Source organism: Aethalodelphis obliquidens, unplaced genomic scaffold, assembly GCF_003676395.1.
Source record: "Aethalodelphis obliquidens isolate GAN/ISIS:26980383/991018 unplaced genomic scaffold, ASM367639v1 scaffold13, whole genome shotgun sequence".
NCBI classification, from domain to species: domain Eukaryota; kingdom Metazoa; phylum Chordata; class Mammalia; order Artiodactyla; family Delphinidae; genus Aethalodelphis; species Aethalodelphis obliquidens.
In genome coordinates, this window is record NW_020837957.1 from 29,435,929 (window position 1) to 29,449,260 (window position 13,332).

General features: G+C 47.7%; 1 protein-coding gene across 1 annotated transcript in view; it reads right to left on the minus strand.

The window, feature by feature from the left end:
* ABCA4 (ATP binding cassette subfamily A member 4) overlaps positions 1-13,332 on the minus strand; it is a 125,345-nt gene that overhangs the window by 13,629 nt on the left and 98,384 nt on the right. Inside the window, exons 33-39 of the mRNA XM_027113942.1 lie at positions 11,897-12,074; positions 8,141-8,256; positions 6,968-7,115; positions 3,999-4,122; positions 3,502-3,631; positions 983-1,103; positions 495-557 (exon numbers count right to left, since the gene is read on the minus strand). Coding sequence (XP_026969743.1) covers positions 495-557; positions 983-1,103; positions 3,502-3,631; positions 3,999-4,122; positions 6,968-7,115; positions 8,141-8,256; positions 11,897-12,074 — 880 coding nt within the window. The remainder of the gene's footprint in view (positions 1-494; positions 558-982; positions 1,104-3,501; positions 3,632-3,998; positions 4,123-6,967; positions 7,116-8,140; positions 8,257-11,896; positions 12,075-13,332) is intronic.

The following is a 13,332-nucleotide window of genomic DNA, read 5'->3' on the forward strand; positions in this document are numbered from 1 at the left end:
CTGTGTATGTACGGTACACATGGTAACAAACTTCTCTTTGTTTTTCTCCTGTTAACCGGTCTTTGGTCAGGCCAGCTGACAGAGCTCCAGCCCCAGAACCTAAGAGGGTAGCAGGAAGGAGAATTTTTCCTCCTTGACAGTGGTTACTGAGCACTTGAAATGATCTACGTGTGCTATAAGCTATAAGGTAAACACACACTAGATTTTGAAGACTTAGAACAATAACAAAAAAGAATGTAAAATATCTCATAATGTTTTATACGAATTACATGTTGAAGTGATACTATTTCAGATATATTGTATAAAATTAATGATTAAGATTAATTTCACCTGCTTTTACTTTTTTCCTGTGGCTACTAGAAAATCAGAATGACCTGACCTATGGTGGCACACGTTTTACGTCTGCTGGCCAGCTCTGCTTGAGAGGAGACCAGAGACATGCATAGGAGCTGATTTTCTGAGGCCCTTTCACATGTGGCCTGCAGAGTACCCACCTCTCCGGGGCGGACTCCCACACACAGCCTGTCCACCGCTGGGCTGGAGCTGCCTGAATAAATCTGTAAGGTCCAGAGAAAGTGAACTGAGGACTGAGAGAGGGTTAAGTAGGGAGGGTAAGAGGGCAAAGGATGGTTTAGGCGAAGGTTACATTTTGACACGAATGTGCAGAGAGGTGCTGTGAGCACTGAGTCTCGAAGCTGACCCCCTGTGTGGAAATGGAACGGAGAAAGATTAGCGGGGCTCAGTTGCAGTGGCTGTCACTGAGGCCCTGTGTCCGTGCCCAAGATGAATACTAGGGCAAGTGCATTGAGTGTTCTTGGAAGACAAGTTATAACACAGAGGTTTTATAACCTCACATAAAATTAGGGAAAGGAATTGCCTGGATAAGCGTATTGCTTATTCTACAGAAGGCAAACTACAACGTGCCGCCACCTCTGGTCCAACCGGCACCTCCAAACTAACGCGCCGGCAACTATTCCCTTACCTTGGTTAGTTCATTTAGCCTCAAGATATCAGTTTTATTTCCTCCACTAATAATTCTTTGTCTTTCTTCAGCCACATCATCATCTTCATCTATGATAGGCTCCTTAGCAGGCTCGGCAGTCCTAGATGAAGAAAAGATGACAGTGAGCTGGTGTACAGCATCCTTGACACTGTTCTTTTCCTCTGACATTCTTCCCACTCCCTGGCTTCTGCCTCAGCCTGGCCTTCCATCCCCGCAGGCTTGAACTCTCAAAAGGACTCCCCACAGGAGAGGCGTTAGGCATTAGGCAGAGAGGGCAAGTGCTCGAGTCCAGAGTCTGCCCTGGGCTCCAGTGCTGGCCTTCTGGGCATGTCTGGGCATGACTCTGGGCATGTCACAGAACCTCTCCAAACCTCACCTCCCTCAACCATAAGACAGGGAGGGGCTGGTAAGAGCATGTGCCTCATGGGACTGTGGTGGAGACGCACTTGGCACAGTGTCTGGCACAGAGTCAAGACTCCTAACCTGAGAGCTGTTATCATGAAAAAACCCTTCATCTATGGCAAGCACTCAGCAAATGATAGTTACTAGTGCCCAAGCCTCCCACTTCTTTTAGTCCATCAGGTTATCTCGTGCCCCCAACCATAGTTCTCCATCAGGTGTACGTTAAAGCCCTAACTCCTCAGCTGAAATCCCAGAGCCCTGCAGTCAGGCTCCACCTACCCTTCCCACCCGCTCTCCCATTTATCTCTTGGACTAACTCCTCCGCCAACCGTTCGATCTACCCATGGTCCCCAGCCCATGCTAGCCTTTCCCAGCTCGAGCCCCCGCAGGCACCGCCAGGGGCTCAGTGTTCTCGTTCTCCTGCCCTGTGGAGCAGAATCCTCCTCGTCCTTAAAAGCACAGCGTCTTCTCTGAAACCCTCCCTGAACACCCTGACCTCCACGCTTTCCTTCCTTCCTCCCTGGCCATATCCAGTTCATTACTAAGTACTGTCTAACAGACTTCCTACTATTTACCCAATCAACTTCTTTTATTCCATCTCCTAATGACCCCATTCCTTTTCAGGTTACCACTGTCTCACGCCTGGGTGCCAAAGCGGTCTCCTGTCTGGTCTCTCCCCTTCTAACCCCGGCAGATCATGTCATTCCCCTGAGCAAAACACCCCGACAGCTTTCTGCTGCCCTCAGCCTCACCAAGGTGGGGGGCATTTCACCCCCTGGCTCTGCTCTCCTCTCCAGGCCCATCTCTCATCCCCCTCCCCCTCTCCTTTCACGGACATCCTGAACTCCCCACAGGCAGGCGTGTCCTCTACCAAGAGCACCTCTTCTTCCTCCCTCTCCTTCCTCTCTTTTCCTGGTTGCTTCTCAGTATGGCCATGGCTGTCTTCTTGAAGCCAGAGACTGTGGAATACTTCTCTGGTCTTCTTTCCGGCCTAATGCGGCAGGACACGCTCAATGGTGCTGACACCAGAGTCTGAAGCTAAGGAGTCTGTTTCAGTAAATAACTCCTCCCCCTCTCCTGCCCCAGGCCCCCTAAGATGTGGCCAAAGCTGCAGGGGTCCTGTAAGGGCTGAGGCTTCCGTGGACAGCGACTCCTCACACTGTCTTTCCCACACTAGAACCACGTACCGGCCATGTTGTTTTATTCTAAGTGTGTTGACACCCATTATCTCATTCAGTCTCTTTCCAACAATTCAATTCCCTGTGGATCAAAACCTCAAGACGAGTCCTCCGAATCTTTATTTACACGTGAGCACATTCAGCATGAGAGGATGAGAGAACAAGAGACAAACACTGTCGGGGAAAGCTTCTTCTGAGTGCCCCACGATTTGCAATCTGGGCCTCTGGGCTGAGCCCAGTAAACGTCAGCCTGGGTGGCAGAGGGGGCTGCCTTCTGGAAGGTTGAGCACCCACTTCGGAATGATGCAGGGCCTCAGGCAAGAGCATGGGAAGAACGGCACAGCTGGGGTGGGTCAGGGCTGGCAGGAACCCCCTTCTTCCCCAGCCAGGGGGGCACAATCACTGCCCCACCCGCTCCACACTGCACCTGGCTGCCTTCACCCCGAATGTCACCTGCATATTACTCCCTTCCTTCCCTGCCCTGTCCCCATTCTCAAATCTCTAACTAGCATAGGGGCCCGCTTTGTCTATTTTCTCATGAATGCATAAATCTATTTCCTAGTACTTTGGATACCAATGAATCATTATCATTTGCAATGCTATGATCCAATTTAATATGACTATCTGTTTCTTAAATGAATGGGATTAAATATTAGCGATTGAAATTAATAGCATTGTATTTTAAACACTTTAAAGTTTAAACTTTTAAACTTTAAATACGCACAAATCCTAATGTGCCTATTTTAATGTACCTCTCTTTGTATTATTCAGAACAAACCAGGCTTCGAGAGCATAAAAAACTTTATGGAGTGGGGCTCATGAGGAAAGAGATGACCACTTGGATCTGAAATCAAGTTTCCTGACTGACAGGCACAAGGAGCTGGCCTTGGCACCCTCAGGGCAGCGGCGCAAGCGTACCATAGGCTGAAGAAGAATTGGTACTGGATGAGGAGGGTCAGGAGGAAGTACACCAACCCTTCTACTGCCATGGCAACCAGGTTCTTCCCAATCAGGTCCCACTGGAACAGATTTGAAGAGTGCTCCTCACCTGGGGATGGAGGCCACCAGAAATCGACAGGAATTAAGTCCACTTAACTGTCCCAGCTGTCCCCAAAGACCTAGTTACAACACTAGGCTCAGCTAGACTAGGCCTTATGCAAGGGATTAAGTCAGAGCCAAACCCAGGTCTCATACCGGCTCCTCAAGTGAGAGTAGGGAAGAGTAGGAACTGCCCTTGACCCCTCCTAGTCTCCTTAGCCATGGAAACGGAGGCACTCCGATTCCTTCTAGTGTCCAGGAAATCCCAGACCAACCAGGTGACCCCGGCCCCAGCCCAGGCTGCAGGTCTGTCATAGGAACTCCCACTGCAGCCCTCCTGGCTTTGGAGGATCCAGGGCCATGTGATTGCTACCCACCAAACCGGGCATAGACGTCTGTCACAGCCTGGCTCAGTGCCAGGTCAATGAGGCCCCGGCCCAGGCAGAAGTGGGGGAAGATAACGAGCAGCTTCCTCAGCACGGCACTGAGCCTGAGCAGTGTCTGAAATACAGAAAAGCAGGGCAGTCAGTGATGGAGGCCAAGCTTGGCTGCCCCTCCTGAGCGGGGTGGGGCCTGGATGCCCTCACGGACCAGGACCAGTGGAAGGCCTGCAGCCAGAGGGGATGCAGCAGCCAGACTGGCTACCGGAGGGATCTGTCAAGCAGATAGGAAGTTTTGGAATACTCACAGGAGGTGCCTCTAGCCGGCAGCCTGCTTGAGGAGCTTTCACTGCAGACTCGCTTTGACAGTACACAGGAACGCTCCAGGGCTTTTGTTACCAGGAGATGCAGCTGCTGGGAGTGTGGCCCAAGGCTCTCTCCTTTGGTACAGCTGTGAGCCACACTGGGGGCTGAGGCTCTGTCACTGACAATATCTTAGCCTAGCTTGTACCAAATGGGAGAGGGGCCCTGAGCATCTTCTAGCTCTGCTTCTCAGCCCCCACAGGACAGCTACAGCTGTCTGCACCTGTCACCAGCAGGAAAGACGGCTGGAGACTTCCCCTGGCGTCCGGGTTGAGTTGTGGGGACTTGTTTTCGGGTGGTAGAAGGTGTTTGCTGCCTTAGCCTCAAGTGTTGGTGTCAGGCAGAGGGGACGCCGGGGGGGGGCGAGGCTGACCCACTCTTCTGGCCCAACCCTGCTGCACAACCTCCTTCCTCTCCAGCCTCCGAACTTTTGCTCACGTTACCCCATCTCCTTCTATCCACCCCTCCCCACGGGCCCACCCCACTACTCCTGGAAGGAACTATGCTCTCTTGCCTCTAGGCCTTTGCACTTGCAGCGTCTATTGACCATTGCTATTAGCTGGAAAGAATGCTCTTTCCCCTCCTGCTCTCTGGCAGACTCCTGCCCTTCTTTAGAAAGCTAGCTCAAATAACCCCTTCTCTCATAAGCCTTTCCAGATTCCCACGGTAAAATATCCAATCCTCTCTCACAGGACTTACCACATTGCCATGATTAATTATTTGTTTACCTGCCTATTTTCTGCACTAGTCACTGGTCCCCAGAGAATAGGAACTGGGTCCAAATCATTTTGGTGTCCTTCCTAAACACCTTACACATGATTAGTTCACAGAAGGTACCTCATTGTTTATTAAATGGGATAATAAAATCCTACTTATTCCAGGCCAGGCTCAAACTTAATTCCTCTACCAAGATCCTCTTGGCCCCCACAGTCCAGCTGTTTTGGCCCACTCTGGTCTGTAGTGTTTCATCTGTCTTGCTCCTTTGATGTTCTGCCATACAGTGCCTTATGGAATGTCACGTACCGTGGTTTATATCAGTTCCTAACTTGGTGTGCAGGTCATTTACTGACTGGAAGGGGAGTTCCTGGGGCCATGCTTGTTTATATCAGCACATTCATCACATGGTGCTTACCTAGTGGATGCCTCTGGGACCTGGGGAGCCTCCTGTGGCATCCTGGAAAATTCTGCAGCATCTATTCCACAGTTTAGGTGAAAGAAACCAGCTTTTTTTTTTTTTTATGCAGGGGAGTGGGTGTGCTCGGTAATTGTTGGCTAAATGAGTGCAGCCCGCAGGAGGGAGGATGTTTTGAGTTGCTTTAAGCTATTTAATTATTCTGAAGTAACAGGCTCGCCTAAGACTTAGTGAGCTGTGAGCCTGTGACAAAAACAGCTCTGAAGAGCAGCATTTTCAGTCTTCCAGGATGCTCTGACCATTGGCAGAGTCTGTATTCTCATCCACCTCCCTTCTGGGGTCTGACTGTGACATGGTACGTTTTTTTATCAGTCATGGGACAGATGGGGTTTTGCTTCTTGTTTAGTGGCCACAGAAAGCCTGACAAGGTCAGGGAAAGAGTTGCTCTCAGGAGGCCATTGGACTGGGTGGTTAGTGCAGGTTTGCTTTGGGTCTTCCCAGCAGCGCCCAGAGGCAGGAGTGGGGACAGGGGCCACAGGACGTCTGTGCAGATGCTCTGGCTGGTACCAACCCTCTCAACTTCAAAGACCTTCTGAGAGAGGGAAAGGCTAGAGAGGCGCTGGGGACACAGGCACACAGGAGAGCCCACCGATTCCTGGGTATGTTACCAGGACAGTCATGGCCAGGGCTCAGACACAGGGGACTGGGAGAGGGAGTGTGGAGCAAAGACAACCCTGTAGTCACAACCACTGTTTTTAGGATTCATTCTTGTCAGTTCTTTCTGGGCAAGGAGAAGTCTGGGGGTGTGAATGGGACAACTGAACTTCATAGCTCATAAAAATGAGTCACTCAGCACTCCAAATTCCTAACCCTAACCTCAGGATTAATTTTCATGTACAATAGTATATGTTACTCTGTTACAATATATGTAAGAAATTGGGAGAAAGGTTATATATGTGTTTGCTTATATGTCTCTAGAACACATAAGAAACTCATATGAAAGGTTGTCTCTGGAGAAGAGAACTAGGTGAGTGGGAAACAGGAGTAGGAAGGAGACTCTTCATTGCACGCCTTTCTGTTCTTTTTAAATTTTGAAATCACATGAATGCATTACCTCTCTCTCTGTGTGTGTGTGTGTGTGTGTATAAAACCTAACACCCAAAGTCCCCAAGGAAACCTTCTTGAAGAAGTAATAAGATCTAAAAGCTTAGGATTATGAAAGGTCATTTATAACTTGCAGAAAGGGTTCAGAAAACCATGACACTCAGAGCACACAAATGAACAAGGAGCTTAAAGAAAAAAAGAAAGGAAGGAAAGAAGGGATGGAGGGAAGGATAAAGGAAAGGAAGAAGCAACATTCATTTATACACTAAGATTGTACAGACACAGTGCTTGCCTCTGGCTCTGCTTGACCATCACACTCTCCAGTATCCTAATAATCAAACAAAGAAGCTGAGAAAGTTATGCTTACCTGGTTATTCTCAAATAATTCCAAGATGAAGGTGATGGCACTGCTGTTGATGCCGATGAACAGATTAGCACAAGATAAGGCCACATAGGCTGTGCTGGGGACATCAAATAGGAAGGATGCTGGGTACATCATGGGAATGACTGCCCATCTGTGTGAAATGACACAACACAGTGGACGGAGTTCCAATTTCCGTTCCATCTACTGTACCCCTAGATATAATGCATTCCCCTCTCACATGGGGTGGTATGTTTGAACTGGTGAGAGTCCTGGGGAAACCGAAGAGATACTTCTTCCCTTGGTCTTTGCTCTTCATCTTTGAATGGAGATAACAATGCCTTTCCTGACCACCTCATGGAGTTTTTGTGAGAAGCAAAAGCTGTGAATGTACTTTGTAAATTATAAAGCCTTACATAACATAGGAGTGTTCTTCCCACTCTAGTCTGGCTCAGCAAAGCTGGGCTGAGATCCCAACAGGCTCATAGTTCATTGTAGCTGACGTGTCACAGTCACACTGGTTCCTGAATTCTCTATTTCCAAGAGAGATGAACGGAGACCATTGCTCTGGCAAGACTCTACTGGCCCCTGATAGGTAGGGCCAGGTATTATGATCTCCATTTTACAGATGAGGAAACTGAGGCCCAAGTGGGGTGAATTACTTGCCCATAGTTACATACATAGTAAGTGGTGGGCCTGGATATAAAGTTGCATGCCCTAGAATTCTACTGGACTTAATCCCTGTGTTATCCTCTGGCCCTGACCCAGAGCAGCTTTTCAGGTGCAGTCTCCCATGTGCAAATAACCCTTGGCTGGTACAGGAGTCACTGAGATGGACGGACTGGTCACAGATGAATGAGGGTCAGAGCTGAGTGAGGAAGTGGGGAGTGATGGATTCCCAGACTTTGGTCAGGTCACAGTTTGAGTGGAAGAAGATTAAGATTCAAGCCCTGTGGGGTGTCTCCATTGTACCCGAATGGATGAGTGGACTGAGCTGCAGGAATCCCTCTGTGCGTGGAGTCGGAGACAGAAGCCAGACAGATTCCTGGTCAGCAGCCGCAGACCCTGCTGGGAGCTGGAAGCTGCCTTGGCACTGCAAACCCTGGTTTTCTGTCAGAACTGCAGCCTCCTCCCCTGGCTTCCCTTTGGCAACATTAGGTAATGGCCCACACAACTCACCCGTACAGCATGAGCAGTGCGACCAGGGCTGGAAGATTGTCTGAAGAAGTGTAGGCTTTCTTCTGAAACCCGATGAAGATGCCCACCACCAGTGCAGCGCTCACAGTGTAATTCATCTTGAAGAGAGAAGAAGGGAGGGAGGCACTTAACCTCTCTGCACCTCTGCTTCCTGTTCTGCAAAATGAGGGCTGGGCCAGCCTCCTCCAGCACTTATGTTTTGGGATTCTGATTCTATTCGTCTAAACATTTCTTGGCTAGCGAACGTATGTTAAGTTGTCCTTAGTCCTCCTACCCCATGCCACCCCCACCTCCCTACACAGGAGGGGGGGTACAGTCTGTATCTTTTGAAAGAATGAATTATAAAATTCCACCTGATCTCTCCTTCTCTCCTTCCAATCAATCTCAAAGTCCTGTTGATTCTACTTTCTAAGCATGTCTCCAGAATTCAGAAAAGCTTAAAGTATAATCCTTGGCCTCACATCACTTCCTCCCTTCCCTTCGTACAGAATTAAGTCCTAAAGCCAGCAGGCTTGACAGGGAAATGTGGGCAGCCACGGTGGGGGGAGGGGAGAAGTCAGAGTGGTCCCAAGCAGAATGAGAGCCTAAGAAGGGTGAGAAGGGCATCCACGGAGGTGGACTGGTGTGCGGTGTTGGAGCCCCAGTGGGGTCAGGAGGGTGTCTTTACAGGGGGCTGATCTGTTGCGGGATATCAGAGCCAGAGCAGCACGAGGAGGACCTGCGCATGGCGGAGGGAGAGGAGCGTGTCCACACAGGGGAGAGGGCGAGGGCAGAGATGGGGCTTATTACACACAGGTGTACTGCTCAGGTAGGCACATGAGTCAGGGGCAACAGAAACCAGGTTCTCACTTGTGCAGAAGGGAGTTAAAAATATGGAAAGACAGAAAACCAGAGGGAGCCTGTGGTGCTGGATTGGAACTAGTAGTTTTAGTGAGTGTTTTGTTCAGTGTATAGATAGACAGAGAAGTATGGATGTAAATGTGTGTACATCTGTGTATATACCTGCATATCTCACCTAGCTCTCTCCACCGAGAAGGCCTGGGACCAGTGAATATATCTAACACCGAGATCTTGGTTTTTGAGGGACATTTTCCCCTGGAAGGAACCAGAGCTCCTTGGGGGAGACAGTTGATTCCAGGGTAGGGCTGTGGGGAGGAACATCTTGCTGGGCGAGACCTTGGAGGTACTCAACGAACATGGGGACACAAGTCAAGAGGGCACAGGAGCCAGCTTGAAGGGGCTCCAACTGGCCAGACTGGGGGTAATCTGAGCACCAAAATCAGTTAAGAATGGTATCAGATTGTAGTCTGTTGATTAACACAGGAACCGCAACTCCATACAAGCATAAATAAATACATGAATAAATGGAAAGCTTGATAACAAACAAACAGAATATTTACATAACTTCAAAGTACATCTCTCTAAACTCTTATTAATTATAAGGAAAAAAGTAACTTTACAGTGAAGAAGTTCAGCAGACACCATCTTCATCAAGTGACCGAAGTGACCATCATCAGTAATAGGACAAATTGAAATCAGAAGCTACCTGACAGGATGCAGTGAGCAGGACAGAGCATCCCTTCATGAAACTGCAGCCATGACCCGAATCCAACCATGAGGAAGCATCAGGCAAACCAAAATTAATGGACTTTCTGCAAAACAACTGGCCTATGATCTTCAAAAGTGTCAAGACATGAGTGTCAAGGAAAGACTGAGAACAGTCCCAGGCTGAAGGAGACTAAGGAGTCAGGACAACTGAACGCAATGCCTGATTCTGAGCTAGCTCTTTTTCTATAAAAGGCATTATTAGGGAAATTGACGAAACTTGGGTGGGGTCTGAGGATTAGATGGAAGTGATACATCAGTGCTAGTTTCCTGATGTTGACAGTTGCGTTGTGATTGTATAGGGTGAGTCCTCGTTTGTAAGAGGTACACATTGGAGGTGGCTGGGGTGTGTATGTGTATGTGTGTATGAAGGGATATCTTGTTTGGAAGTTACTCTCAAATGGGTGAGGAAAATAGTTTTGAACAGTGTTTACAACGTTTCTGTAAGTTTGTAGTTGTTTCCTAATTTAAAAGAAAAGAAAAACAGATGATATATAAAAAATAAGAACTTACAACATCGTCTATGCACTGTGTGAATGATATAAACAATGAGTATTTGTTCATTTATTCAACAATGACCCCCAGGCCAAGGTTATCTTTTCGCCACTGGCTAAGGAGGGTGCTTAGCTCCAATACCATAGCTCCTTGAGTTCAGATTCCAGGCCAGCCTTAAAATTCTAGAGAATCAGGAAGCCTGCTGGCATCACAGTCACTGTCTCCAAACCCTTCATTAGTAGACACTGCTAAGTGTCTACTTTGCTAGTATCATCTCCCATTCAGACACCCATTCTGTCCTTCTGTCCACCAATTTCTCCTTAGGCTCAGAGATCTGTCTGTAGTCAGGCACACACATGGGTCAGCCCCAAGTGTTAATTCTATTCCTTGTCTTAAAAAAAAAAAAAGTTGAATGCAAAAACCCAGCACTTTAGTAGCTTTTCGGTGCAGGTGAGCCTAGCTCCTCTCATGTTTTAAGCACAGGGCCAACTTGGGTGGCTGCAAGGGATGTTCTCATTCAAAGTGAGGTTTATGGGCTCTGACCTCCTCCCCATGTGTTCATAAGTGTTTCCTCACGTAGACAGAAGAGAGGAGGGAAGATTAGTTGGTACTGATGATTTCTGGCTTTATATTGTTAAGTGACAGCTGCTTAGTAAGTTAAGTAAGATATCTGCCATCATTATTAAAAGTCATAGTGGAAAAGGTTGTTTGTGTTGGTCTCCATCGTGATATACACTATCATCACCATGAAGTGGAGACTCGCATTAGTCTTAGAATGCTGAGATAAAACAAAACATCTTGTTCCCCAAGACGCCTGGAATAGGCTGGAGTTAGCATCATAACAACTCCCACATTATAACCAGGCCTTCACTGTCAAGTCATTTTGACCCTGTGGCCTGTCGCAAGGTAACCCATCCTGACCCCTCTCTTCCCCCACCAATCCTGATCGTGAGAGAGGTGGTAGTCTGCTGTTGATTTGATAAATAATTTTTTCTTCATGTTCCCCCAAGTGGTAGCTAATCTAATATAGTGAAGTTCTGGTTGGGTAGGCAAAACAAGGCCACTGGGTAGGGTTCCCAGATTTAGCAAATAAAACTATAGGATGCCCAATTAAATTTGAATTTCAGACAAACAACCAATAAATTTTTTAGTGTAAGAATGCCATATTTGGGGGCGGATTAGGATATACTTATACTAAAAATTGTTCATTGTTTTATCTGAAATTTAAATTGAACTGGGTGCCCCTTATTTATCTGGCAACTCTACCACAGAGCAGTTTCCAGTTTACCCCTTTGAGGGTGGGGTGGGACCTAACGAGAGGATGCAGTGTGAAGGGCCTCTTGATATCATCTCTTCAGCTCCCGGTTATTCTCAGGAAGGCCAGCCTCAGTGCTGCAGGGCAGGGATTATCTGGTGCATCAGAAGGCCCCTTGTGCAGGGCCTACAGAGTTCCCACTCAGCGGTTGCTAAGCTGTGCCCAGCATCTTTCCCCAGCTTGGGCCCTGGCCACATCACCTTCCAGCATCCCTGGCCGTCCGAGAGCCCCACCCTGCCACGTCCCTTCAGTCAGAGCACACACAAACGCCCACCCACCTTGGGCCCACGGGGGTGAGGGAGGTGCTAGGTCCTGATACTTACGATGTCCCAGAGGAAGTTGGTCAGCCAGTAGATGGTGGGGCTCACTCCACTGACAAACTGGAGGTGCTTAGCTTTGTTCACCCTCTCCTGGATCAAGTAAAGGACAAAGCTGGCAGGGACGAAGGACATGGCAAAAATCACACAGATGGCCACCACAGCATCCACAGAAGTGGTCAGCCTGCAGAAGGACGGGAGACAGAGGGAGAGAGGGGAGGAGGAGCGGAAGCAGGAGAAGAACAAAGTCAGGCTCTCGGAAGCCCTCACCAATGCCAGGGAACCACCTCCAGAGTCCCCTTCCCCAGCCTGAAGCTTGTCATCTCACTCAGCTGTGTAAATCCAACTGGGTCAAAGGCAAATGGATATCTGTGCATTTCCTGTTCTACGTTTATGTTGAATATTAAGGTCAATATCAAATATTGTCCCCTGTTAATATAAAAGTCTAGTACATTTTCTTTTTATTACATTTTCTAATTATTTGTTGATTGTGTATAGAAACGGATTTTTACATTAATCTCATGCACTGCAATGCTCTTATTAGTTCTAATAATTTGTCTATAGATGCTCTTGAATTTTTACGTAGATAGTTATAGGGTCTGTGAAAAGAAATAAATTTTTAAAACAAAAATTTATCTTTATTTAAATTATCTTGTTAAATCATGCTTTCAAGAAACATCGTAACATAGGGAAATGTTACGTTATAACATAAATTTAAGTAAAAAGGGAACAGGCTGATTATACAGGATGTTGGATCTTATTCACTCTTTCCCAGATCAGATAGAAAGCATTTGGCTAAGGGGGAAAGTGTGGGCTGAAATCCAACCCGACCTTCACATACAAGCCAGGCACTCTGGTGTAAGCCAGCGCCCGCCTTGAGAAAGGAGCACCTTTTCCTAATTCCCACAGAGGCACCATATGTGCTAGTCGCTGCTCTGTTAAAATTACAAATAGCTTGATCCACACACACACTAAGATTATAACAAATTACTGGAAGGAAACACCCAAAAATGTCTAGAGGAAACACCCTAAACTGTGTTGGGTTATAAACACTAAGTTCTTGAAACTCTATTCTATAAACTTTATTTAATGAACACATACTATGTTATATACTATTTTTATAATCACAAGAGACTCCTCTCTCATATTTCATATTCAAGAGGCTTGGCAGGAGGTATGGAAACTTGGGCTAAGTGAGAATGGACATAGACTACTTTTCCTCAGTCGAGGGCCTCAGAGGGTGTCCTGAGGAAGGTCCCAAGGGCCCAGGACCCACCCAAGTTCAGCCATGGCCCTGGGCACGTTCAGGGCACTTGGAGTATATTGGGTCCCCTAACTGCCTTCCAGAAGGAGTTTGCTCTAACAAAGGCATTCTCACCAAATGTAGGCCTCGAATAAGGCAAACATGCTACAAATTGCAAAAGAGTGAGGTTTTTACTGCT